The 27529-nt window shown below is 33.1% G+C and overlaps 4 protein-coding genes and 1 pseudogene across 4 annotated transcripts; all 5 read right to left on the bottom strand.

Annotated features, from left to right (window-relative positions):
• Positions 1-513: 513 nt before the first annotated feature.
• On the bottom strand, positions 514-3408 carry LOC124840053 (receptor-like protein 7; annotated as a pseudogene).
• Positions 3409-4888: 1480 nt separating this feature from the next.
• On the bottom strand, positions 4889-8938 carry LOC124840048 (Ubiquitin fusion degradation UFD1 family protein). The gene is made up of 3 exons (XM_047316030.2): positions 8618-8938; positions 6334-7635; positions 4889-5433 (listed from the first exon to the last, which is right to left on the bottom strand). The coding sequence occupies exons 1-3, from the start codon at positions 8798-8800 to the stop codon at positions 5206-5208; spliced, it is 1713 nt and encodes a 570-aa protein (XP_047171986.2). The 5' UTR covers positions 8801-8938; the 3' UTR covers positions 4889-5205.
• A 1892-nt stretch (positions 8939-10830) lies between these two features.
• Positions 10831-12594, bottom strand: LOC124840041 (UPF0481 protein At3g47200-like). Its single transcript, XM_047316026.2, has 2 exons — positions 11800-12594; positions 10831-11712 (listed from the first exon to the last, which is right to left on the bottom strand). Exons 1-2 carry the CDS (start codon positions 12376-12378, stop codon positions 10927-10929), a joined length of 1365 nt encoding a protein of 454 aa, XP_047171982.2. The 5' UTR covers positions 12379-12594; the 3' UTR covers positions 10831-10926.
• A 731-nt stretch (positions 12595-13325) lies between these two features.
• On the bottom strand, positions 13326-17690 carry LOC124840049 (lysM domain receptor-like kinase 3). Its single transcript, XM_088110303.1, has 12 exons — positions 16819-17690; positions 16604-16637; positions 16486-16493; positions 16202-16360; positions 15734-15930; positions 15321-15410; positions 14855-14948; positions 14609-14760; positions 14434-14525; positions 13904-14042; positions 13673-13771; positions 13326-13577 (listed from the first exon to the last, which is right to left on the bottom strand). Exons 1-12 carry the CDS (start codon positions 17471-17473, stop codon positions 13410-13412), a joined length of 1887 nt encoding a protein of 628 aa, XP_087966429.1. The 5' UTR covers positions 17474-17690; the 3' UTR covers positions 13326-13409.
• A 1558-nt stretch (positions 17691-19248) lies between these two features.
• LOC124840054 (lysM domain receptor-like kinase 3) lies at positions 19249-23669 on the bottom strand. The gene is made up of 10 exons (XM_088094270.1): positions 22876-23669; positions 21972-22006; positions 21549-21786; positions 21127-21299; positions 20782-20871; positions 20569-20662; positions 20315-20466; positions 19995-20225; positions 19791-19889; positions 19249-19715 (listed from the first exon to the last, which is right to left on the bottom strand). Exons 1-10 carry the CDS (start codon positions 23498-23500, stop codon positions 19551-19553), a joined length of 1902 nt encoding a protein of 633 aa, XP_087950396.1. The 5' UTR covers positions 23501-23669; the 3' UTR covers positions 19249-19550.
• Positions 23670-27529: the final 3860 nt, after the last annotated feature.

Below are 27529 nucleotides of genomic sequence, written 5' to 3'. Positions count from 1 at the left end.
AAGTACTTTTTAACTTTATCAACTTTATTTTTATTAACTTTTATAAAATTAATAAATATTTTGGTTATTATAAAGTTTTATTTATGTATAATTGTGTAAAATTTATATAATTCTTTCATTTTTATTTAATTATTATTTAGTATTTTAATTTGAAATTTATATAATTATAATTTATTTTTAAATATTTGATAAAAAATCAGATATATTTTTTTATATTACATATTTAGCAATATCATATTTTTTATTGTGAATTTTGTATATAAAAAATAATTTATTGATATCAAAATAATAAATAAGTGAGTAAAGATATAAATACACTCTTATCTTATTAAGTGGAAATGGAATCACACAAATTTTATACTCGTTAAATATGAATATGGATATGAGGATTTTTTCTAAAGGTAAATATGAAATAACTGTCATTTTTAGTGATTAACATGTATTTAAAAAATATACTATTAATGCATAACATGATAGAATCGCAGAACTAATTAATATAAACTAGTTCATTCCTTAGCGATTTCCAAGGTTTATGCCTTTTGTTTTGTCACTCTTACATTGAACACAGCTTCAACAAGTGTGGCAAGCCATTGAGGTTTCCCAGTGAATAATAAATGACAGCCCAAGATGATTCCGAACAGCATCCCACATGCATATCCCACTGTCACAGTTTTCCACCCAAATCCTGATTCTTCATCATCAAGTCTTGAAATTGATGACCATTCTTTATCCTCATTGCATGATTTTGACAAAGGGATTCCACACAGCATTGGATTTCCAGTATAAGAATCATTTTCAAATGTGATAAATTGTCCACCTGTAGGGATCACTCCCTCAAACTGGTTATGTGAAAGGTTCAACGCCGCCAGAAAATTCAAACTACTCAAAGCCATTGGAATCTCACCCTTCAACTGATTCCATGAGAGATCCAACCATTCCAAATTTCTCAAATGACTCAAAGATTGTGGAATGGTACCAGTGATTCCATTGTGTGAAAGGTTAAGTCCTTTGAGAGAAATCAGTTCTCCAATGGCTTCTGGAATTTCTCCTTCGAACATGTTGTATGATAAATCAATAGTTGTGAAAGCAGTTAATATCCTCTCCAGCTCCATGCGTTGACCTTTCATTACGATCACTATAGAATCATTGTATAATCCATGAGTACCCATATATAGAGAACGAGTTTGGTTGTCACTAACGTTCTTCATTCCTTGAAAGTTCTTAATGTATGATGCTGGCAAAGGGCCACTGAAGTTGTTATCAGATACATCAAATATTTTCAACATGGGAAATGGATGCTCAGTACCGAAAGAAGTGATGACACCATGAAATTTATTTGATCGTAGACTGAATACCTGTAACTCTTGCAGAGTTTCAAGCCAATGGGGAAATGTATCCTCGATGTCATTGTTTCCAAGGTCCAAAACTTGGAGCTGTGTGCAGTGAGCCAAAGACTGCGGTAATGGTCCCTTGAACTTGTTGCCGTTTAGCTTTATTGTCTCAAATGCATTTTCCTCAAGAAAGTTTTGTGGTATGTTTCCGTGAAGGTTGTTCATTTGCAAATCTAACACTTCAAGAGAAGGGAATGTTCCCAGGCATTGTGGAATGTGGCCCGTCAAGTTGTTGTGAGCCAAGTTGAGTATACGGAGAGAGCTTGCATTGCACATTTTTGAAGAAATTTCCCCACTTAGCTCGTTATTTGATATTAGAAAGTGTGCTGTGCCACTGGGTGGAATTGGAAGATCTCCCTGCAGCTTGTTAGAACTCAGATCGATAGTGTCAAAGTCCTTCCAGTGCAAGAGCTGCTCATGAAATCCTTGGGGAATGCTTCCACGAATTTTGTTATTAGACAGATCCAATACTTTCATATTTTGAAGACTAGCTAAGAATTTGGGAAAAGTACTTATGTTACAAGAGGATAAATATAAGAATTGAAGGTTGGGTAAGATATCGACATTGTTATCGAAGTTGATAGAGATAAAAGCATTGTGAGAAATATCAAGTAAACGTAGATTTTTTAGCTTTGAAAATTGGTGAGAATCCACAAGATCTGTTAAGTTATTTGATGACAAACTCAAGGCAACAAGATTTTGGAGTTGAAATATTGAATTTGGAAAATCACCTTGCAGTTTGTTTCTAGAGAGATCCAAATACTTTAAAGAATAAGTTGAGAATTCACCAACTGAGCCTGTGAGCTGATTGTCATTGAGAGACAACTGTGATAAGGAGGGTAAAGAATAACACCAACTTGGAATCGTCCCATTTAACTTGTTACCAGCTAATTGTAGAGTGTGTAATTTTTGAAATTGAGTGATTGTAGATGAAATGGGGCCAACTAAGCCATTGCCTGATAAATCTAAAAGAGAAAGTTGAGTTAGATGAAATAATGACGAGGGAATCAATCCACCAAATTTGCAATTACCAAGACTGATATAGTTAAAAGACTTCGAATGGCCTATGGAATTAGGAATTTCTCCTGAGAAAGCAGTATCAGAGAGATCCAAGTACCTCATCAGAGTGCTCAAGTTAGATTTTGGAAGTTCACCTCTTAGCCATTCATTAGATGAAAGATCTAATTTTTGAAGATTTGGTAAAGAGAGCACGCCACTTGGAAATTTCCCATACAATTTGGTGCTTGAGAGACTAAGGGAGACCAAAGTGGAAGACAGATTGGTTAGCAATAGCAAAGAGTTCTCAGTGATAGAAGACATGTCCGTGCCATCTAAATGAATCTCTCTTAACTTAGTTGCATTGTGAATGAGTCTGTTCCAAGTGTATGGATCAATTCTGATAGACAGGTAGGGCATAGGATCATCAACTGATCCCCAGTCGCTACTGAGATCAAGTGATACTAACTTTGACAAGTGAGAGATTGTGGAGGGAATATTACCATTAAATACAGAGTATGATAAATTTAGATGCAATAGATTCACAAGATCACCAATTCCAGAAGATAATGAAGACCCAGAAAAATCATTGTAGGCTAGGTTGAGTTGTTGAAGGTGGTTTAAGCTAAAGATGGTGCTATTGGGATGAAATTGACCTTGAAGATGACTGCAGCTAAGGTCAAGACCAATCACGTTGCCAGCCATGTCGCATGTGACTCCATTCCACTCGCAACAATTTGTTCCGTTTGTCCAAGGTTCTGTCTTGGAGGAAAAGGAGGAACAGACATCATCAAGCCATGAATAATAATGTGAAGTGTTGACAGTAACTGAGCTTTTGAATTGTAACAAGGAAGATTTATCATGATGGTTACATAAACAAGTGTACAAAGGAAAATTGAAAAGCAGGAAATGGAATATAACATATGGCAATAGAAAGCACCCCATATAGGAGAAGATCTTTGTGCACAATAGTTTTCCTCTTTATTTTCTTCTCTTCCAAGTAAAAAGACTTTGAATGCACCCAATTCACAAACTTCTAAAGCTTGGTGAGGCTCCTACTATTATTATGAACATATAGTTTATATTTTACTTAAATATTTGGTTTAATCCTTTGGTTTAATCCTTTTCGACATCCCTATTTATGTACGAATGTCTCAATTGGGTCCTCGTTTTTTAAAGTGTATCAAAATGGTCCTTAATTTTGAAAATTGATATCAATTGAGTCCTTTCCGTTAAGTTAGCTGGACGGCGTTAAAAAAATTGATGAGGGGATGCTGAGATGACGAACGAACGCTCGTCCACCAGCGAACGAACTCTCGTCCACCAGCGAACGAACGCTCGTCCACCAGCGAACGAACGCTCGTCCACCAAAGAACGAACGCTCGTCGACCTCTTACTGCTGGACGACCGTTCGTTCCACACTGGAATACCGTTCGTTCGGTGGTCGACGAGCGTTCGTTCGCTGATGGACGAGCGTTCGTTCGCTGGTGGACGAGCGTTCGTTCGTCATCTCAGCATCCACTCATCAATTTTTTTAACGCCGTCCAGCCACAGCTTAACAGAAAGGACTTCAATTGATATCAATTTTCAAAATTAAGGACCATTTTGATACACTTTAAAAAACAAGGACCCAATTGAGACATTCTTACATAAATAGGGATGTCGAAAAGGATTAAACCTAAATATTTCTATGCTTTGTATTTATCAGATTTATTGTTTTCTCTTTGTCCTTTTCTTTCTACTTTGTGATGTAAGACAGACAGAACAAGCCATTACACTACTGTGAGCAAAATTTAAATAATTTTTATGGCAAATAATTAATAGTTTAATTGAAAGCAACTATAACATTATTTTCATTAATAACTATTATTTCATGTTAACTCAGACATGTAATGTGAAAGTAATTGTTAAAAAATGAGAAAGTAAACGGACAAATACATAAAACAACAGCAAAAGGTTGATTACTTTTCTTTCACATTAACTTCCATCCAACTATATAGAAACAAAAACATATATATAAAGAGCGAAAGTAAATAAAATATTTAGATATTACTTTTCCTTTTAATCTCTATCTTTTTCATTTTTTTTAAAATTGTATATTTATTTGGATTAAAGGGTGGGTGAAAAATAAAAGAAAGGAAAAGAAAGAGAGTGGAAAGGTAAAATACGAGTAATGTGTACTGCATAAATTGATGCTCACATTTTAAATAGTTTATATTATGAGAGAATAAGCATCTCGTACTTTCACAGAAATAAATTTACTGCCAATTATAATTATCCGCTCTCATTACATTCTTCTGATTTTCCTTTTCACTTTTATTTTCAAATTTTAATTAAAAAATGAACTTTATTTTAGCGTGATTAAATATCAACTAAAGATGTATATTAGAATAACATTCCTAGATTAGTACTTTTGATATTTGATTTCTTAAAATGCAAATTCACTATCATGAGACAACCGTTCACCTGAGTTGTTTCAAGTCTTTCAAACTTACAAGTGATTTCTTTAACCAAATATTTATAAAGAATTGCAAATTTTACTTCTGCACAAAAAATTGTAATGTGAACATACTGCATCAAACAATTTCCACAAAGAAAGAGAAGTGATTCATAATCATAATTTCCTACATAATGAATAACAAGAACTGCGACAGTTGAATATATCCGCAACCGGTTGCCCATTGTATAACATAGGGATGTTTCTGCTCCGCCATCTACCAGTTTTCTTGTTCTTTAATTTTTCTTCTGTTTCTTTTAATGTCTATTTATTACGTAGATGCAATCCTTCACAAGTTGCTGTCATGATGAAATATGAGAATTAGCCTTTTTGATGAACAGCAATTTGGTGAATGTCCATGTCCTTCAACATCACGGAACGCCCACAAGAATCACAGGGGGCAGTCCTGGAACCGCAAACACTCTCATGCTCTGACAAACCTCTTAATCTATCACGGACATCCATGGCAGAATTCCCAGCTTGAACCATATCACCACAAAACCGGCATGTAATAAGACGCAGGGGGCAAACAGAAGCTTGATGTTCCACCTAGTACAAGGAAAACTTAGTCATTTTTTATACAAATTGACAACGAAAGACAAACTTCAGGATCCCTGCACTCCTTAAGACTAAGAAATCACTTAAGATTAAGAAATTAAGAAGATACACATTTCAAGAATTATTTCCAATTTCTCAAACGGGAAGGCCAAACATGCTCGTTTGAAATACATCCATCTCCTTAAACCTCTCCAAATGTTGTTGATAGGCAGTAAACCCTACTCTCCGAAAGTTCTGGAAACTAAAACAGGACATTTCTTACTAAGAAGATATGAGAAAATTTGAGATTCCTATCATCTGGAATAAAAATGGAAAGTAGGGATGTGTGTACCAGGCATCATGCCAAATATCACAGTTTAGCTTCTCACCTTTTCAAAATTTGAAGTCCCATAAATATTCACATGATAGTCCGTCAATAAAATGCTTATAATTGTCTACCGTAGCAATAAATACGGACAGAGGAGGCATACTATTCATTGCTTAACATGGACAAAGGAAGTCGTAAAAATTGGAAAGAGAAAATTATGTGCTTAGCTGGATACAAGGATCAAACGGTTTGACGGAAAAACTAATTATTTGAATAGTCACTTGTAAGCAAAATTTCAAGACACTTAGAAATGGCTTAACTCAACTCCCAACACTACACTCGGAACTTCTAGAAGGATCCAACATGCCAGTTACATAACCTTCAAAAAAACAAGTATAATTCCATACTTCAAAGATTAATTCTCCAAATTAAACTCAGCTATCTCAGAAAGATATCAATTTGGATAGACATAATAGTATCAAGATAATAGCATCAACATGACACAGTAAATAATGAATCACAGATATAGAGACAAAAAGAAGAAAAGAACATTGAAAAGAGAAAGAAGGTGATGTGCAGCTTACCATTTGCTCTTTCTCGAGGGTTATTCCACACGGGCAGTGAAGTGGCTCATGAAAAACTTTCATGTGCTTTTCTAATTCTACCTGCTGGAATGCCTGACCACATCTGTCACAGTGAACGTGGTTATTGAACTCTTCAATCCTAAGAACAACTCCACAGCCTGCACGCTGACATACAACAATGTGCCTCCTACAGTAGGCTTCATGCAGTGCAATAGTCCTAGTGGGTATATAATGCTTGCAGTTCCTACATTGTTCAGTATCCATTTCCATAGATGACACAGAAGATGATGCTTGCTGACCAACCTTTTGGTTGAAGTTCTCCTGGACCACTACTGATATTTTATACTTAGTCACTCCCTTGAAGCCATAGATACCAATGCTGTAGGTTCCCACACTCAAGCTTTCATCTTTAGAGCTAAGAATCAAAGTCTTTGAGCCAATATCATGAGATGACCACTCATGCTGATGTCGTGTAGGGAATATGAGAGGATGTTTAGAGATAAAAAGATCAGTGTCCCCTCCGCCAGTCTCTGATTCTAGTTTTACCTCAATACAAGAATTCCCAGAAGATAGTTTCTCCCATATGACATTATTGTCTATAGAAAATTTATAATACACAAACTTTCCTTCTTCTACTGTTCCAATTTGTGACATTCCGAATGAAAGTGGCATTAAAACATGCTCATCTGTCTTTTCTGAAGAGGTATCAGGATCAACTATGTCAACTTCAATATCTGTTTCTAAAACAGATACACTTGAAGAAGGTTTTAACTCCAGGACCCTTAATTTGTATGCAAGTTCTCCATAGTTTACAGTTAGAATGTCACCTTGAGAAAGGGTAGCATGCTGCCGAAGAGAAGTTTCAAGTATAGCCTTATGATTTGGCAAGTCAGAAAATCCTACTCTTTCAGGTTGAAGTTTTGCATATGTCCCTTTTGGAAGCCAAACATAGCGGATTTCAACTAATGGAGATTCTGGTGTGCCTTCGGAAAATAAATTATTCCAGACATGAGGAGGAAGTCCCACCGAACCTTCATCAGCAGTGAATTCTAAAACTCCTGAATGGGTGGTCCCTTGTTTCTCTTTATCAATATCTTGGATGCTTGAAGAGCTTTCCTGAACTAATGACAATTGAAAGTATAAGGGTCCCTTATCAAAAGCGCCCTGATCAGACAGTTCGGTGAAGCAAGAAGGGGGAAGCTTGATCTTATCTCCACCGCCTTGATAGGGTACAGCCTCTAGTAGTCGATAAAATACTATTCCTCTGCCAGCAAGTAGGTTTTCTTGCATCTGTTGGTCAGCCTGAATTGAGAAGGGAACCACTTAGTATTTCCGCACTAACAATGTAAACATAAAGGAAGTATTTGCAGCCACAAATTTTGTGCCGGAAGATAAGGTAAACATTTGTATACGTATATTAGCAAGATTACTTTCACTAGTTGAGCCCCTCAAAAGCCTACTCCTTAAAGGGCCATGTTAGAGATTAAACTCTTTCTAGGCCATCAGCTAACAGCTCAAACTTTGGTGTGAACGGTTGTTCGCACCAACTAGCTCTTTTTAATATACCACTATTGAAGGTTTGACAATCACACTACCATAACACATCACAAAACATTCCGGTACTTCACCCAGCAAGGAGTATAGAAAAATCCAGCATGGACTACTCTGAATACTCCACTCAATTTGAACTTTTCAATGAACATAATTGTTGAATCATATTTTTGTACAAGTATTAAAGAAAGCGTTTTAACAGCCATATGTCGTAAAAGGCATAAAAATGATTCATCATTAACGCAAAGGTAGAAAATCAGGGAGCATAAAATCAATGGTAATAGACATAAATAAAAAGAAAAAAAAAAGAAGCATTGTAAGTGGAAATTGGACTACCCTCGCTCTTAAACTACAAGGACCAACTGAAGGATTAATTTATGGAGTGAGATAATCATCCTAGGGCATGATCTGACAAATGACAAGGCCTGTTACTAGCAAAAGGTAGACGTAAAATACTGAACAGCCAAAAACAAAAAACAAAAATGCAAAATCTGGAGATGGCAAAAGGGCTGGAATACGTGCCATCAATTTCACGTGTCAGATTGTCCAACCCTACCTACTTTTGCTTCAAAGTTAATATCTCTAAAGAACAATCCACAGTATTACATCTCTAATTCTCAACAATTTAACACAGAGAAGGACCCAATAACAAGATTACCCTTTGAAAAAGAACATATTGAAGAAGAACGAAAGGGTTTGATACTAATGAAAGGGGTGAAAAGGGTGTGGATACCTTGAGTTGTGCTTGTACCGCATCAATACGACGAGATCTTTGAACAGCTTCAAGGGCTTCCTTTTGCTTCTGGGCCTCTTCTTTGGCCTTTCTTTCCTTCAGCACTTTCAATCTTGCTCTTTCTTTCCTCTCCCTCTGCTCTTTCTCTAACTTTTCTCTCGCTCTCCTCAGCTCGAAATCCATCTCTCTCTATGTGATGTTGGTGCTGATTAAGAAAAGGAGTTCCAATTTGTGAAAGAATCAAATCGAATCAAAAACTGAATTTTGAATAACCATTGCTGTTTGTTTTCCCTTTTATTGTTCTTGGTCGGTGTGCTTCGTAGACGAATTTAATTTAATGTTTTAATATTTAGCTGTTTGGTTCTAGAAAAGTCTGGGCCTTTCTTTTCCGTCTAAACCCGTCTTTCATGTTTTACGAAACGTGTAAATATTGAATTTTGTTTTCTTTCTTGAGTGTTTCATCCTACACCTCTAAGATCTCATCCTGCACCTCCAAAAATTTCACTTTTAACCTTCTGATATTTCATCATTATCCTACATCTTTAACTTTACAGAAAATTTTATTTTTAATTTTAATAAATATATTCTTATTTTTTTCTTTTTCTTATTAAAAAGATTCTATATCACCTTAATAATAACTAAATTTAAAATTCAAATATTATTTAATATAATTTTATATTTTAATAATTATTAAAATATGATTTATGTTATAATAATAATTATATTAAAAATATAAAAAATAAAATAATTAAAAATAAAAATAACAAAAAAGTAAATTATATTAAATAAAATATTTAATATATTCAAATATATTAAATTATATTAAAATATTAAATTAAATTAAATAATTATTAAAACTTAAATAATAAACAAAATTTTGAAACAAGTTATTTATTAAATAATAAATAAAATTATATTAAATAAAATATTTAAATATACTAAATTATATTAAAATATTAAATTAAATTAAATAATTATTAAAATTTATATATAAAATAAAATTTTATCCGATTTATAACTTATCCGATATCTATATCCGATTAACAAATTTTCAAAATTTTGTTTCTTTAAAATTTTAATAATTATTAAATTAAATTTAATATTTTAATATAATATAATATATTTAAATATATTAAATATGATTTTAATTATTGTTTTTATTTTTATTTTTATTCTTATTTTAGTTATTATTTTTTAATTTTCTTAATAGAACTATTTTAAAAATATAAATTATATTTTATTAATTATTAAAATATAAAAATATAATAAATAATATTATAATTTTTATTTAAGTTTAATATTTATTAAATTTTAAATAAAAAGCAAAGTATTAACATATTTTATAGATTTTAATATATAAATAAACTTTTTAAAATTTTTATTTTTATTTAAAATTTAATAATTATTTAATTTATTTTAATATTTTATTATAATTTAATATATTTGAATATATTAAATCAAATTTATTTTTATTATTATTACTATTTTTATTATTTTATTTTTATGTTTTTAATATAACTATTATTATAATATAAATTATATTTTAATAATTATTAAAATACAAAATTATTTTAAATAATATTTAAATTTTAAAATAAATTAAATTAAATTATTATTAAGGTAGTGAAGATTGTTTTTAATAAAAAAGAAAAGAAAATGAAAAAATTAAAGTTAAAAATAAAGTTTTGGAAAAGTTGGAGGTGCAGGATGATGATGAGATGTCAAAAGGATAAAATTGGAATTTTTGGAGGTGCAGGATGAGATCTTAGAGGTGTAGATTCCATGGCTACCTTGACTGCATGTACTCTCAACGTCGCCTATAATATTAAAAAAAAAAGGTAATTTCGTATAAAAAAAATTTAAGAGCTGTATATAAAAAATTATATTGATTATAACTTTCTATTTTCATGTTTTACCAAAAAATAATAATAATAATATAAAACTATTTTTTACCACTTTTTACTCCGTGTCATCTTATTTAGGAGAAGATTAAGATTTTGTAATTTTTATTTTGAAAATGATAATGACACTCTTTCCCTTACCACTTTCTTACTCCCTAACCTTATCTCAAATATATACAAAGTCCAACATCAATTAAAAAAACATTGATATTTCCTATGAAAGTTTTGTCTCTAGTTTTTAACTAATTCCAAAATTTTTAAAAATCTTCAATAATTAAAAATAAAATTTAAAACAAATATACATGAGCCAGAATGAAAAGTAATGATTTAGAATAAATAAAAGTTGAACGGGGAGAAAAGATAAAAACAAAGAATAATTAAGCTGAAGCAGTGACGAATATGAATGAATCAGGGTCGGTGCCATGGTTTTGGAGAAGGTTTGACGAAGGAGGAGGAGTTAGGAGTTGAAGGTTGATAAAACTGAGCAATGGTGTAAACGGTTTGGATAATGGTAAGGGCGAAGAGAAAAACCGCAGCAACAAGCGATACAATAGCCCAAGGGTTTCTGAAGTAGGTTTGAATGAGATTTGCGCGCCACATGTTCCATGGTTTCTTGCAGTAGTTACTCATGCTCATCCTCACCACATCTAAAACTCCATGCGGATCCACAGCAGTGTCCTTCGAAAGCGAGTTGAACAGCTTCGCAACCGCCTTATCGCTGCCGAGAGCGTTCACCAGAATGCCGTTCCGGTGTAGAAGCGCCACGTCCATCTCGCTGTCTATGATGGTGTCCATGAAGAATATGTACGAGGTGACGTCGTTTCCTGCTTCAGCATGGAGCCGCTCGAAGGCGATCAGGTTCAGGAACATGTACTCGGTGGTGTCGTCAATCACTAGGGTTGGGAGCCGAAGCACGCCGCCGCCGAAGGAGACGTCGCCGAGGCTGTGTGTGCGGCTTTTCATGAAGCGGATTCCGGCGTCCTGGAGCTCTGTTGCGGAGCGGATGATCTCGTCGTCGTCGTGGAACCTTCTTCTGCGTTTTGGTTTGGAGACTCGAGTTCGGTGAGTGGGTCCTTGGTAGATGAGGCTCTTTCTGTAGACGTCCAACACGTGCGTGCATTTGCCTAGGGTTCTTGTTTCAGGTGTGCCTGCGGAGAAGAACTTCAACATTTGCTTCAACAGTAAGTCTTCTCCCTATCATATATACGAATTTCCGAGTCAGTTTAGACACATGTAATGTAATTTACACTCCTTCTGCATAAAAAAACAGCAATCGGTTACCTGGTTTGTGTCATTCTCAAGCTCAATCAATATACGAAGAACCGTGAAGGGCAACTGATTCTCGAGCATAAGCATGTCACGTTTGATATATGGCACCACATTAAGTTTCCCGTGTTGTCCAAACACAGGATCATTGTCTGCATAATCATCCGGAACACCATCATTGGCTCTCAGAATCTCCAACATGAAACACCCATCAACAATCATCATCTGCACGAACCTTGCTCTGTCCTGCATCCAGATTTCATCCAGTGGATTGTACGAGCCTCTCAACTCTTCAACCACTTGATCCATGCAGTGGAAGATAAGCTCAATAGGCTTTTTGCACCTCTTGAGAAAATGGAGCAGAGCTCGATGCTTGTGATCTTCCATGTCCTTCAAATGCTCTTCCCCATGATGATAAGGACCAAATGACACTGCTTGAGGCTTGTACGCCCTTTCGTTCAATGCAGTGACTCGTGAAGGTATCTTGTATATGGAATGCCTCTGCCATTGCTCCTTTTCATACACTGCTGAGATACCATCATTCTTGAGCTCCTCGTTGATTTGGACCACCCACTTCGTTTCTTCCATGTTCATGGAGCCTCTTCAGCGTCTCTCTTGATCATGACATAACATACAAGGGTAGGTTTTTCTGGATCTTATAGTAATGTTATGCACGTGGAAATCATAAGCCTCAACGATATCAATGTCTAATTGGAATCTTCACTTTATGCATGTTAACCAACACAGTTTGTAAAGAAACTGTTATTTATAATTGAACATTTCTTGCTTCCCATTTCTTCTTGGATTCTCGTCCCCAGCGGAGTATTCTCCTATATGAAGAAAAGAATGTATACAAGACTGTCACCAGCCATTAAAGCTCCATTGTTATGACACTGGACAGCTATATTGTTAGTCTGTTGTTATTTTGCACATACAAATAAGGATCTTTTACACAGTATCTTTTGAACACTTTTTTTAGAATTTATTGAAAAAACTTATAAATATGTTTAGGACCATTTGTGCTATGGTATTGTTAAATTTTCTAATTAGCCCTATTTTATTAAATATTTGTAATATTTGATACCCAAGAACAAGAAAATGAGTTAGGAGCTTCATAATAAAAAAGGAAAGGTTTTGAACTTACTAATTGAACTACAAATTTGTACAATCGGACAGCTTAAACTTACTACTAAAAAAAAGAAGGTTGCTTTGCACGTAAACTATTCAAAATTAGACCACCTTTGATTTTATCATTGAAATCTTGATAAATAGATGTTTTCCGCTTTCCCCTGAAAATTTGGCATTCAAATTAGATTTAAGTTTACTTCTTCACTTTTCAGTAATCCTGATGCAATTCTAACTAAAGTCTATATAAAATCGGCCTTTCTAAGATGGAGATTATAATCCCAAAGAATCTAAAGCTCCTCGTGAAGAGAAAAATTAATCCAAAATTTTTAACGAAAGAATTTGAAGAATACGACACAGAAGGTTATCAAATCAGATAGAAGAAAATCTACAAAACTAAATTTTAAAATCCCAATTCCATTCATGTACAAACTTGTCAAACCTTACACACCTGCTTTCAAAGGTCATTGAAAACACGGTGCAATAGGTTTAAAGAACCTTCATCTTACAGACAGTAGATTTATGAGAGTTTGATTTTCGTAGGAAGCAGTTTCATCGTCGAAATCCTCGATAGGAGATGAAAGTGTCATAAGAGCAACAACTATAGATCTCATACTTGGGCGTAGTAGTGGATTATCCCTTGTACAAGCTCTCCCAAGTTGCGCAATCTGCAACTCAAACAATCAATATACTAAGTTTTGGCTGAGATAAACTGTGTAAGATATAAACATTCAAATTATTTTCACAGAAAAAAAAAATCAACCTTGAGAACTGAATCAATTGGATAGTTTTCTCCAAGCCTGGGATCCACCAGTTTGCGAATAGCTTCGGAAGGATTACTCTGATCGAGTGCTTCTTCAAACTGCAATGCAAAACAAGTGAAGGGTAACTTCATTTCTGTTCAGGTGGGTGTATTCTCTTAACTGTCTTTGAAATGTAAATTTGTGAATTGAGAGTGTTTTTTAGTAGAATGATTCCGAGCATGAAGACTCACCAAAGCTACAAGACCCTTGGATTCAGCAACACATTCACCTGTTTTCAGAACAGCATTCTTTGCAGAAATCAGTTCATAAAGAACCACTCCAAAAGCGTACACATCTACTTTTGGAGAGACGTCACCATATTGAGCATATCTGCAGAAAATTCACATAATCAATAAAATTCCATAATTGAGATAAGATCATTAATCCATGGACAAAAATACCTAGTCATGTCATTGCAAAAATTACAAAGAAATAATTAATGAACTGAGTAATAGTCTGATCATTTAAACAGTCAAAGTCCAAGCTCAGGTTCACTTAATGATATGTTCTGAAAACTGAATTTGATTTTACTACTTAATTAATCAATATTTCCCATACTGTTATGATTATGATCTGTTCATCAATACGATAAGCATGTGATTCATCAATAATAAGATGGCCTACTATTAATAATACAGATAACACACATGTTCTTTCTTGAACTAAATCCAAATTTCATATAGAGGTGTGGTATCATTTAACACAAAATAACAAATCATACTCTGGTGGCATGTATCCAAATGTTCCCACAAGACGAGTGTGAAGTGTGGAGCTTCCAACTTCAATAAGTTTAGTCAAGCCAAAATCTGCTACCTGTATTTAAAATCATACACATTTTATCAAGTCTCCAAGAAGAATGGGAAAATCAGGTTTATGCAGAGTGGTAGAAGTGTAACCTTTCCACGGAAGTTTTTGTCTATTAATATATTTGCAGATTTTACATCACGATGGATATACACTGGTACAGTGTGCTCGTGAATATATTCAAGGCCTCTTGCTGAATCTAGAGCAATTTGCACTCGGCTAGACCATGTCAAAGGATCTTTCCCTGGAATCATGTTATTATTACCATCATTGATCGTTCCACAGTAAGGTAATATCACAGACAAAGATAATCATGCATCAACCCAATCTGATCTCACCTGTACCATGCAAATATTGGCCTAAGTTTCCGTTGTCAATATGTTCATACACAAGGAAAAGGGATCCTTCAACGCAATATCCAATCAAACGCACCTGTGGTTTACATGAAAGGTAGTTATATGAATACAGAAGAAGATATAGAACACTCTTGGAACTGTTTAGCCCAAAAAGTAAACTCCGTTGACGCTCAAACTACCACCACAGAAGTAAGATAAGATCTCACAGGTGTTATTTTGCATGTCACATAAGTAATGAAGGTTTCATGTTAATTTGTAGGATTATCACTTGGATTTGCAGAAATAACTTTTCAGGATAATTACAGACTCTGTTTTGTAATTCTTGTTCACGAAATCACCCAGAATTTTTACGTTGTAACAGACTAATTGTTATTCAGACTTTACGGAAAATGGTTAAGTATCATTCCCAGATATACACATGCTTGGAGTTGTTTGAAGGATGTTGTACCAGATTCAAGTGATGAACGTGAGTTAAGACCTTCAACTCACAAAGAAATTCAGTGGATGCTTGCACGTCCATCTTTTTAATTGCAGTTTTCTGCATATAAAAAAATGATGAGTAAAGCAAAATAGGTAAATGGTTAACCTGAAATGGAATTAAAAGCAAAAACTTGCTTATTCAATGAAATTACTTGTTTCTTATACACTTGATTATTTTATTTATCTCATACACAATGTAATGAACTTAAAGCCTTACAATTAAACATATATCTATTATTCTAATCTATATTCTAAAATATCAATCACCAGGGAAAAGCCTTTATATGTCACCAATTACATCACTTGGCTAAAAGTAAAACTGTGTTCCTTTACTGGTATTTTGTCTGATTATGTTATAAAATTGATTATGTATGTATGTACCTCGCCTCTCAATTCTGCATAATACACAGCTCCAAATCCACCTTGACCAATTTTATTCTCCAAGCTGAAGTTATTTGTAGCCTTTGCCAGTTCTTGATATGTGAACTCCATTGATTTTGCCACCATGATGCCTGTAAGGCCAGTAGCAGTAGCAGTCCCACTGGATCCTGAAGTTTCATATTCTGCACTTCCAGAGGCTGTACTCGGAAGAGGAAGAAAAATCCATAAGCAGTACCATGGCCATTAAGCTAGTACATATCAAATTCTAGGAATATGCAAGAGTTGATGACATGTAATCTTTGAACAGGTTGATAAATAACAGGCATTTTTACAAGGGATGCAAGATTAAGAAAAGAATGTGTTAATGAAAATAAGGGGTATGGCACTAACATTCCCCCATTACTAAGAATGTGTTATGTGAATGGTTTAAAAGATATGTCTTGTATGAATACAAAAATTTAACCGTACCATCTTGAATTGAAAACGCCGTAGATTTTTCTGTTGGCAATTTAGGTTTCTCTCCTTCCATCTTCTTGAAGAATTTAACATATATGCATATTACTAATAATAGAAGACCGCATATTCCTGCTATGGATATTCCAGCAACAGCACCCGTAGCTAGACCTGCTTATATACAGAAGTCAATTTAAGATGAGACACTGACTTTTTCTTTGTGTTATCATATTTATGTAAACATTAAGCTGAAAAGAATCTTCTCACAACCAACTCCCTATGAAGTTTGAGAGCCAAACCTGTTTTTCTGCAATATGGAAAAGAAAATTAAGTTAAAAGGATAGAATCAAAGATGCAGCAACATTCAATTGTATGTGCATAATTCAGCAGAAAGGTGAGACAATCAAAGTTACCCACCTAGGGTGCAAGGGAACATAGTCTCCAAATTGATCTGGCAAGTTAAACAAAACTAAAACGTCAAGCAAATGCATAAAAGGTTATCCAAAATGCTTTGAACAAGAACAAAGTGATTATTTTAACCCCCAACATGCTGATAATACCAAAAGAAAGATACTTTGATCAGAGTTGTTGAATTTTTGTCTTGTAATTTACAACAGAAGAGAAGAGCGTACCTCTTCCTGGAATGAAAACAATCCCACTCTCTTTGCTGAAATTGACTCCAGGATTGTAATTCTGCAGCAACTGTGCATCAAGATGAGCCTCGTTCGCAATATCATGCAAATTATTATCAGGCCTAAGTGGATAGGTAATAAACAACCCATATTCTTGTGAAACCTGGCTGTTCCCACAAGAACAATTGACCGTGACATTAACCTTGGCATTTTTTGGTATACCATTTTGGCCATAACTGTTGAATCTCCTCAAAAGCTCAACAGTGGTGAGATCGGCATATTTCACTTTGGCAATCGAATCATAGGTGTCACCTTCAGCAGCTGAGTACTCAAACACATGCCCCAGAAACTCATCATGGATACAATCACAGGGAAATGGAACGTTGATTCTGTCAAAGAAGAAGATATTTTTATTGAATGTTTTGTCTTTATTGTAGCTTATTATATCGTCAGAATTGGACACAACACTTGATTTCATCAGGTGTGTTATATCATCCAAGGCCAACCCTCTACTCACATAATAGGAAGCTAAAGCTAAATCACATCCCTTCAAACACTTTGCTTCAACATTGCAACAAACATACTCCAGCAACAAAAATAACAGCAGTAACCCTTTTCTGAGTTCCATTGGATCAGTGATCAATAAGAGGAACATAAAGAAACGTAAATCAGAAAACTAGATTTCTAGGACTTTCTACACCTGTTACAAGCCAATAATCATATTCATACTTTTTTCCTTGAAACCATGTCACACTTCCACTTCTAAAACACACATTATAAAATAAGTAACTAAAACATAAAAAAGGGTGTAATTACATGAGTGAATGAACTTAAACTATGAATTCATATGCCCACGTTTATGCTTTTTTATTTTCTGCACAAACACCTGATAGGTTATAACGTTTAACAGTTTCAACGAGAGTGTGGAAGGAAACAGTACAATTGGGTAGAAAATAATTGAAGTTGACTTGAATGTCCTTTGTTTATTTATTTATTCATGGGTAGCAACTTGCATGTCTCTTATTGAGGGAATAATTGTTGAACTCTGCATATATTAATGGTTATGTTTGACGAGGATGCATTGAACAACTAGCAGGGAATCTTCGTGATTGGGAGAGCTGGCTCTGTCTGATCCTTTGCACCCGAAATGCCAACAGTGTCGGCCAATGTGCCAACAAATTACCACCTCGAATTGTGTCATCTCATGGTTCTGAAAACGCAGAACAATTTTCCGTTTTATATTTTGAGGCACGCCTGTCTCCAACTTTGACTTCACTCATAAAAAACAAAAAGGAATCTGCGAGATAAAGCCAATAGCATATGAAGTCCCACATCTCCTAGTAAGAGAATATAGATCTTCCGCTTAATGTATTGTTAGCTTTATTAGAAAAAAAATATATATACCAAAGTGTTTCATGGAGAAATCTGATTTTCATCTCACATGTAATCATATTTTTAATTTTTAATTTATAAAAAACAATTAGTGACGTATTGTCTTGATATTAATTAATTGATAATGTTATTTGATGTTTCTCTTAATAAATTAATATTATCTTTGTAAGCATTATTAACTAGTTGAAAGAATAAAAATTTCGTCAATTAATTATATTATCTCTTACTTTGTTAATGCTCTTCATTACACCTATATCAATATAAGAAACTACATTTGATAAAGTTGAAAATATAGATAATATTTTATTAGTTTGTAGTGTAGTGAAAAAAATTAGAATAAATTAAAATAACTCAAGGTGAGATCTACTACCTTCTTTATACTTAATATTTTATTTATATAAAATTTATTTTTTATGCAAAATATTTAAGCTCCGTAAATTACATAAGCAGATTTTTTAGTTTATTACACATCTATATTTTCGAATATTTCATCTGTTTACATATATTTCATAGTTAGTAATTAATAAGGTGGGTTACAATTTTAAAGTTTCTATTCTATCCTCTTCAGGTTAAGGGTGTCTTTGTAGTTTTTAGTTTCTCTCATTTCAAAACTCTCCAATTTAATATAATGCATCAAGTTTGTTTGTATTGTTTTTTATTATTTGTTGATAATAAAAATTTCTCTCATTTGTCCTTATTCGTATACATTCAATTATCGTTTGTATTGTTTTTTATTATTTGTTGATAAATTATCACTACAAAAAATCATTAAATAACAAATAATTTTAAAGATAAAAAATAATTAACCATCATACTAACTAATTTAGATATGATAATATAAATTAAAAGTCAGTGATATTTAAATAAAATATTATAATTAATTTGTAAATTAAAATATAAATTGGTCTTCAATGTTATTTATCAAAATTTTAGTTACTAAAAGCATAAAAGCATAATCCTTTAAGTTATAACAATGAAGGCCATGAATATAGGAGCATAAACAAGATAAAACAAAAGCATAAGAAAAAATATAAAAAATAAAAAATAAAGAGGATAAAACATTTTTTTAATCTATCAAACTAATCACATCATTCATTAAATTTTACAAAATTTCCTTTCATTTTCCTTTACTTTTTACTAACTTTTCCTTAATTCAAACAACCACTTTTATTTATTTTTCCTCTCAAATTCACTCTCCCAAATTCATCTTTATAAACAATCACAGCTACAAATCATGCTACAAGCAAATATAGGTTTCAGTTGAACATAGTTGTGGGAAAGGAAGTAGATCACAGTGTGTAGATGAATGGTGACATTTTGTATTCTACGTTCTGTTTTTCCTATTTCCCAGACATTAGATTTGCTAGAGCTGGATTTTCAATGATGGAAGCAATATCCCAATCCTCACTATTTGAAGTAAGTGCTGTGAGAGTAACCACAACAGAACTCATATTTGGACGTTGTTGTGGATCGCTCTCTGTGCATGCTTTGGCAAGTAGTGCCATCTGCAAGAACGAAAATGGCATAAGTTTCTTAAATCAGAAACACAATAAGTGTTTATGCTTTCTGATAACTCATACCTTGCAAACTGAATCGATTGGGTAGTTATCTCCTAACCTAGGATCCACCAGTTTCTTAAGACCTTCTGTGGGATCTTGCTGATCAAAAGCTGCATCAAACTGCCATATATACTAACAGATTAAACACAAGAAAGGGAAAATGCAATTCTTAATTGTTTATGTAAGACTACTAGGTTGTCATTGAAAAGTGGTGTGAAGAATCACCAAAGACACAAGGCCCTTTAATTGAGCACCGTGTACACCACCCGTGATCAATGCTTCTTTTGCAGAAATTAGTTCATAAAGAACAACACCAAAAGCATAGACATCGATTTTGGGAGAAACGTTGCCATATGCGTACTCCGGTGGCATGTAACCAAATGTGCCCTTCATGTTAGCTGTGAGAAGGGATGAACTTCCAACATCAATCAACTTGGTTAAACCAAAGTCTGCAACCTGCAATAAAAGTAATATAGGATCTCTCACAAAAATCCCAAGTAGAAAAGTAGAAATAAGATCCCCAAAGTTATTGAACAAGATTGTACCTTAGCACATAACTTTCTGTCTATCAAAATGTTTTCTGACTTTATGTCGCGATGGATATATACAGGCACAGTATGCTCATGAATGTACTGCAGACCTCTGGCAGAATCCAGAGCAATTTGAACTCGGGCAGACCATGGCAAAGGATCAAATTCTGGAAACAAACTTGACTTCATCGTTAACTTACAAAGGCATTAAACTAAACAATCAAACAAATGCACTAATACTGAGAATGTTTTTAATGTGCTCATATAACCTGATCTACGTAGATGTTGTCCTAAGTTGCCATTCTCAATGTATTCATAAACAAGGAAAAGGGAGCTCTCAATACAATATCCAATCAAACGCACCTACATGGTTATCAATAGAAAGATATTTAGGTTTTAAAGCGGCAATCCTCTTTATTTAACTGGAACATAAAAGGAAAAACGAAAAAAAAAAAAAACATGCTCCAAGTTTCAAATAATACCAGGTTCAAGTGATGAACACGTGTCAATACTTTCAGTTCAGCTAGAAATTCTCTTGTTGCTTGCATGTCCATCTTTTTAACTGCAGCTTTCTGTGTAATTAGAGAGGACTTCTTTATAACTATAGGATACATGAATGTTATAATGGGAAACTTGGGAAAGATAGAAATATGAACAATTGCATATTTGATCCTAGTAGCATTGTGATATATGCAATTATGCTTCAGAGAGAACAACACCACATATTAATTGAAAACCATGTGAAAACATGATAACTAGAAGAATATGCAACTTTTATTTCAAATACATGAGATCGAAAGTAAAAATTGACAATAGACATTACAAACCTCTCCATTAAGCTCTGCGTAATAGACTTCCCCAAAACCACCTTGACCAATTTTGTTAGCCAGACTGAAGTTATTTGTAGCATTGGCTAGTTCTTCATATGAAAACTCTGCTGAATTGTCCACCCTAATGGTGTTGGTACCAACTTCTGCATCGGGAACACCAGAGGCTTCATCTGAAAGCGGGACGATAAACAGAAGTTATTGCTATACCCTATCATCAACTATATTTTCATTTTCTATGTGTGCTGCTCCTCTATTCCATGATAAAAAGCAGAGGAAAAATCAGAACACCAAACTAGTTTTACACAGCCAACAAAAACTATACCGACACCAGCTAATATTCTGAAATTGTGAGATCCCCTGTTAGATTTAAATGAAAGAGAAGGAAGAAATAGAGGAAATAAAAGTAGAAGAAAATATACCATTCATAACTCTGGCCGAGTTCATCATGAATTCATCTGTGAGCAAATTCCTCTTCCATACCTTCTTTCTTCGGTAATATGTAACATACCCACAGAATGCCAATAGCAGAAGTGCCGTTACTACTCCAGCAGATATTCCAGCGATAACTCTTAGCGCAGGGCCTGATTTTGTAGAAATAATACATGAGAAGAAAGTAGGTTTACGTTGTACTTTGAGAATATCCTGACCTTGTGTCTGATATTAAAATCAAACACAAACGAAATCGTTCATCAAATAAAACAACTTTTTGGGGGAGTGAGAAGGTCCAACCTCCAGTGCTGAAAAGGTAATGAAAATACAGCCATTAAGATCAGCAGGTTATAAAGATTGAAAAATTAGTCAATTTCTTCTGTAAATAGAGTGGAAATAAGGTAAAAGAATCACCTTTGATGAAGGGGCACATAGCCACCATTTTGGTCTGAAAGTAAAGGAACAAGAATATGTCAGGCATGTGTCAAAGTTAACAGTACCTAGGAAATATGTTGAAAGATACAACCATAGATATAAGCATGCAGCTCAAAAATTAAGTGTACTCTTAAATGCGTAATTCTTATAATGTAAACATATCGAATATAATCAGAAATTTGTTAGCATTTTGTGTATGTTACATACATGTTTTTCAATGGCTAAGAATGAAATCATCATCAATAGTGCCAATGTGGTAGTGACATAACTATAAATCTATCAGTATCACAGAACACTGGAAAAGTGACTAAAAAGGAATGTAAATTCCCTTCGTTTATGATATAATGAGAGCAAACCTTTCAAACTAGGTCAACAATGATTTTCTAGCTTAGACAGACCTTGGTACAACATATGCAAATTTCAATTCAGATTATTTCATTAGATGATGAAGATGCAACAAATTCAAAATCCCATTGAACATCCGGTGACTAATGCTTTTGAGATGTTTTGCTCAAAAGCAAAATCTCTGGAAGCAAACTAATAATCTGTTTGGTTACAAGTTATGAACATGATTTTTCACTTCAAGACAGAAGCCATCAGTTGTAGCTTTTGCATCATTTACCCATTTAACATGATTTGCTCTCTGGTGAACATATTTCCAAACACAGGATAAGCAATTCGGAGGCTCAACTTTAAGATCAAAAGGCCAAGAAGAGTTCTAGAATAGCTATAGAGGAAGTTCTACCAAAAAAATCATTTTTTTTTTTACATAAAAAGGATAAATAAAGAGTACCCTTCAATCCATATGAAAAATGAAACACGTCCAAAAACTCATGAACTTAAATCAGAAGGAGAAAGCATGGTAGCAAAGCAAGAATGTACCTTTCCCTGGAATATAAACCAAACCACTCCCTTGGCTAAAATTTACACCCGGGTTGTACTTAAGCAGCAAGTCACTCTCTATCCCAGTCTCGTTGGCAATTGACTGCAAAGAATCCTCAGGTCTAAGAGGGTATGTGATGAACAAACCATAATCCTTGGAAATGTCACTATTCCCACAGGAACAGTTAACGAAGACATCAAGAGTCCCAGTATCAGGAAGATCAGTTGGTGAATATGAGTTGAAGCTCTGCAACAACTGAACAGTGGTCAAATCGGAATAATTCTGAGTGGCAATGGACATGTAAGTGTCACCTGATGCAACGTCATATTTGAATATATGACCTAGAAAATCTCCAATGCAATCGCAAGGGAATGGAACGTTCACCCTGGTAAAGGCTTGCACCTGGTCTTTGTTTTTTATGGTTTCATTGTTGTAGGGGAGAATATCTTCAGGTTTTGAAACAAACTCAGATTTCATAAGCTTTGATACATATGTCAAATCACCTCCTGTTAGATTGTAGGAAGCTAGAGCTAAATCACAATCCCTCTTACACTCGGATTCTGCACTATGCACCATAGAAGCCCATAACATGAAGAAAACTGATAGTCTGAATCTGTTCTCCATTGGGTGGTAGAGTTTACAAACTTTTGTGAAGCCTATCCAACACAGAATCAAGAATCTGGGCGTGTTGAACAGTCCAAATTGGTGTTGGAATAATCTGAAACGCTGTTTGAAACGTTGTACTCTTTTACTAAAGTCTTCAGTAGTCTTTTGCCTAACTTTTTGAATACGTTGGATTTAAGGATGTTTGATGTGTTTGAAGGTATACGTAACGAGTATTGTACAAATTGAATACGTTTTGATATTTATTATAATTGTTTAATAATCTACTTTTAACTTTAGACAAATTTCATATTTCAGAGTCGTGTTCGTATTAATGACTAGGATAATCAAAATACTCCATTTATTCTATTATTTATACTTTCACAAGTACGATCATCTCATCCATTCATGATTTCAAATTCATGCAATTAATTTTGTGATTCATATATTGTCTTTCAAACACAGTAGATACGCTCATCAATATCAAAACTAATCTAGTTAATTTTGTTCGCACGTAAATTTTTCTTAAACTTGTTTTTCTAGATGTTTTCAAAAATATATTTTTTTTTAAATTGTTTTACAAAAAAGTACTTTTTTAAAATTCGTTTAAAAATATATTATTTTTGTGGGCTATAAAAGAGCATTCATATATAAAAATACTAAATAAATCAATGGGATTCGAATTTTATTAAATATAGATGGATGAATTGAATTTTTTTATCAAACAAATTTTTTTTAAAAAAAATAGTATAATGTATTATAATTCGAAATAAAATTGATTTATCTCGTTCAAATTTTCTAACAAGGTGTGTTGTAGTTGGCATTGCCCACACGACAAGCTCACTATGACTATTGACTTCAACCCTTCACACTAACTCTTCATTAATTCTGCTTCTTTTTCTCATCTACACTACACTACTACCCGTAAATATCTTGGGCCAAAAAGATGATCAAATTAATTTATGTTCCAAGTTATATAATAATTTTAAATATAAACTAATTCATTTTAATAACCTTAATCCACACTCATACTAACCTCAACCCTAATCAATCAACGAAGTTTTGCATGGCTTTCTTAAATATATTTTTCTGGTTGAATTTCTGAAAATATTTTTTACTGAGAAAAAAAAATTACTTCATAATATACTTAAAAAAAATCAGTTGTGTTTGGATCGGGAATTTAATATTTGGAAATTTTAAAATCTTTCGAAGAAAAATAACTTATTTGAAAGAAGATATTAAAAGAAAATTGAATTTGAAAAATCTTAAAATAACATCTCAAATTATTAAAATAATAGAATTTGAAATTCACTAAAAAAAAAAGGAAATTGAAATGTCACAAGTTGTGAAATTTCTCATTTGTCCAGATAAAAAAAAGTTTACAAGTCCAAAAAGCTAACCCATATCAACTTTTAGTTTTTATTGAGTTTGACATCTAACTCAAATTAACTCAGTCCTATTATGAGTCCAAACTAACTTGACTTGGTCTTCAGCCAAAGCAGACTCGTCTTTATCGATGGCCTAAAACGACTTATCTCAACCTTTTATCTGATTGACTCGGCTAAAGTCTTCAATTCGGATGAGTTATGTTGAATCTTCATCCCAAGTGACTTGGCTATCTGACCGACTACGGTTGACTCATCTTAACTTCTAATACATATTGACTTGTCTCAACCTCTGGCCTGAACCAAGTGACTTTGACCTTCAATCATACTAAAAATGATTATACTAAAAATCATACCAGTAATCTCAACCTTTCATCCTAGTCAATCTGGCTTAATCCTTTGATTTGAATTGGCTTAACTCAACCTTTAGCGCTAAAAAGTTGATTCAGTTCAATAAAGTGTGAAAAGAGTGAATCAAAGGTGAGGATTTAGAAAATCCGACTTGAGTCGAACATGAAGTCTAGTTGATTTAGATCAAATATCAAGTCCAATTAGCTCGATCCAAAAGTCAAGTCAAATATTTTTGAAATGATTTTTTTTTTCTTAAAAGATAAATTGATTTATTTTATCAAACAAGAAAATTAAAATTTAAGATATTTTAATTATTCTATCCAAATAAATTATCAAAAAAATGAAAAAAAATTGAATTGTAAGTAATTTAAATACTATGTATTTAATTTTTTAAAATTATTAAAATTGCTTATCCAAATAAAAAGATAAATACAAATAGTTAAAAAAAGTGATATTTTTATTTTATAATAAGGTAGCTTCTCACTCTCTTAAACTTTATATTAATCGAAACTTTATTATTCTTTAAGGTTTCACTTAAGACGGTTTCTTCATACACCCTATCAAAATCTTTCCTGCACTTCATCATTCCGGATTTTATTGTCCGAAACGCACTAAATTAATTCTGGAAATATTTTTTCGAAAATACTCACCTACTTTTCCTGAAGACACTCGCCCACTCATATTTCGGATAAAATTTTCTGAAAACTTTCTAAGCCCCGTGTTTCTGTAACCATCCAAGGCTTTTTCTTCTACATCCTCACAATTTCTATTTCTATCTCCTTACTTTTCAAAAGATAATTTTATCTTTCGTAAAGATGACTTTCTCATTACCTGTTCTGAAAAATTTTCAAAAACAAGTTTTTTTTTAAAAAATTAAATACATAAAATATATTCTATAACAAAAATTTCAAAACAAAATTTCTGAAGCAAATGTTTCAGGACACATGATATTTTTTGGAGTAAACTTGGTAGAATATAATGTAGTACAGACTATAACAAAAATCTATAAATAAAGATTAAATATATGAATATTAAGATTTATACGATGTATTTATTACAGTATTAATTTGTTAAACCAATTGAATATAAATTAAATACTATAATATCTTTAATAGATACATATTGATTTGAACATCTAAAGAATTAGAAAGGAAATTAAAAAATAAATAAATAAACATTCAACCCATGCATCCCAAACAATAAAAGATGTGAATTTTTATAACAAAGTTCTTTGAACATATATGATATCTTTTAGAACGAAGTTTTATAACAAGCATCCCTTTTTCTTCCTCTCACACAGAGTGCAGTGACAATGGAGAACGGATGTAAGTGGTGTGGTGCAAAAAGAGGAGGGTATTTTTGTCTTTTTTCATTAATAAGAGATGCAGGTAATAATCAATAGGGTGGGGAATGAAAAAGGCCCATTCGAAAGCTAGGAGTTGTCATTCCAAACTCGAAAGTCCAGAAGCTACGTAACTTTTGCAAACTGCAGGCAAAGAAGGGTATGACGGAGAATTGACAGTTTGTTAATAGCTTATATTTGTTTACTTAAAATATAAATAGATAAATGAAAAGTGTAAGTTTGATAGATAGACTGATATAATTTATTCTTAACTAATTTAATCTGATCAAACATCACTTTTTTAAAAATACTTTTTCATTAAATGAAAAATGAAGTATTATGAATAAATTTTAACTTAATTAGTATGGTAATGACCATGATTAAGATTTATTAATTTATAGCGTAACCAAAAACCAGCATATCTTTAATACATAAATAGCAGTTGAATATGAATCCAGTGGGTTGACTTATCTGTAATATAGCATCATAAAGATTAAAGAGAAGTACTGAATGTAAACTTTGTTCAACAAACCACTCGAGTAACTTCTGATCAAAAGTAAAAGGATGCTCTTTCAGCTAGTGGACTTCATGCCACTCACCAAATTCTCAATGCTTCTCCTCTACAGTAATACTACTAACATCTTCATAGCATCTTCAATTTTCTTATTTTTACACCACGTAGAATTTAGATTCAATATCATCACTTTAATCATATTCTTTTCTTTTCTTTTTTCGATTGGCTTGCAAAAATACATAACTTCCTTTTTAAGTATACGGATAAGTTAATGATACTTAACTAATCCTGTATTTGAGAATAAAATGTCCACATTGTGCTCATTAATTATGAAACTAAGGTTAGTTTAGACTTCCAAATCAGAAATGGCCAATAATTGAGCTGAGAGATTGATTAGCAGTTAGTTCTACATAAGCATTATGGCAAATTTTACCAGGTTTTGATGGTAGGTGAAACCC

This window comes from Vigna umbellata, chromosome 1 (assembly GCF_029865625.1).
Source record: "Vigna umbellata cultivar VRB3 chromosome 1, Vumbellata_1.0, whole genome shotgun sequence".
Taxonomy (NCBI): domain Eukaryota; kingdom Viridiplantae; phylum Streptophyta; class Magnoliopsida; order Fabales; family Fabaceae; genus Vigna; species Vigna umbellata.
This window is presented reverse-complemented; position numbering and strand designations above follow the sequence as displayed.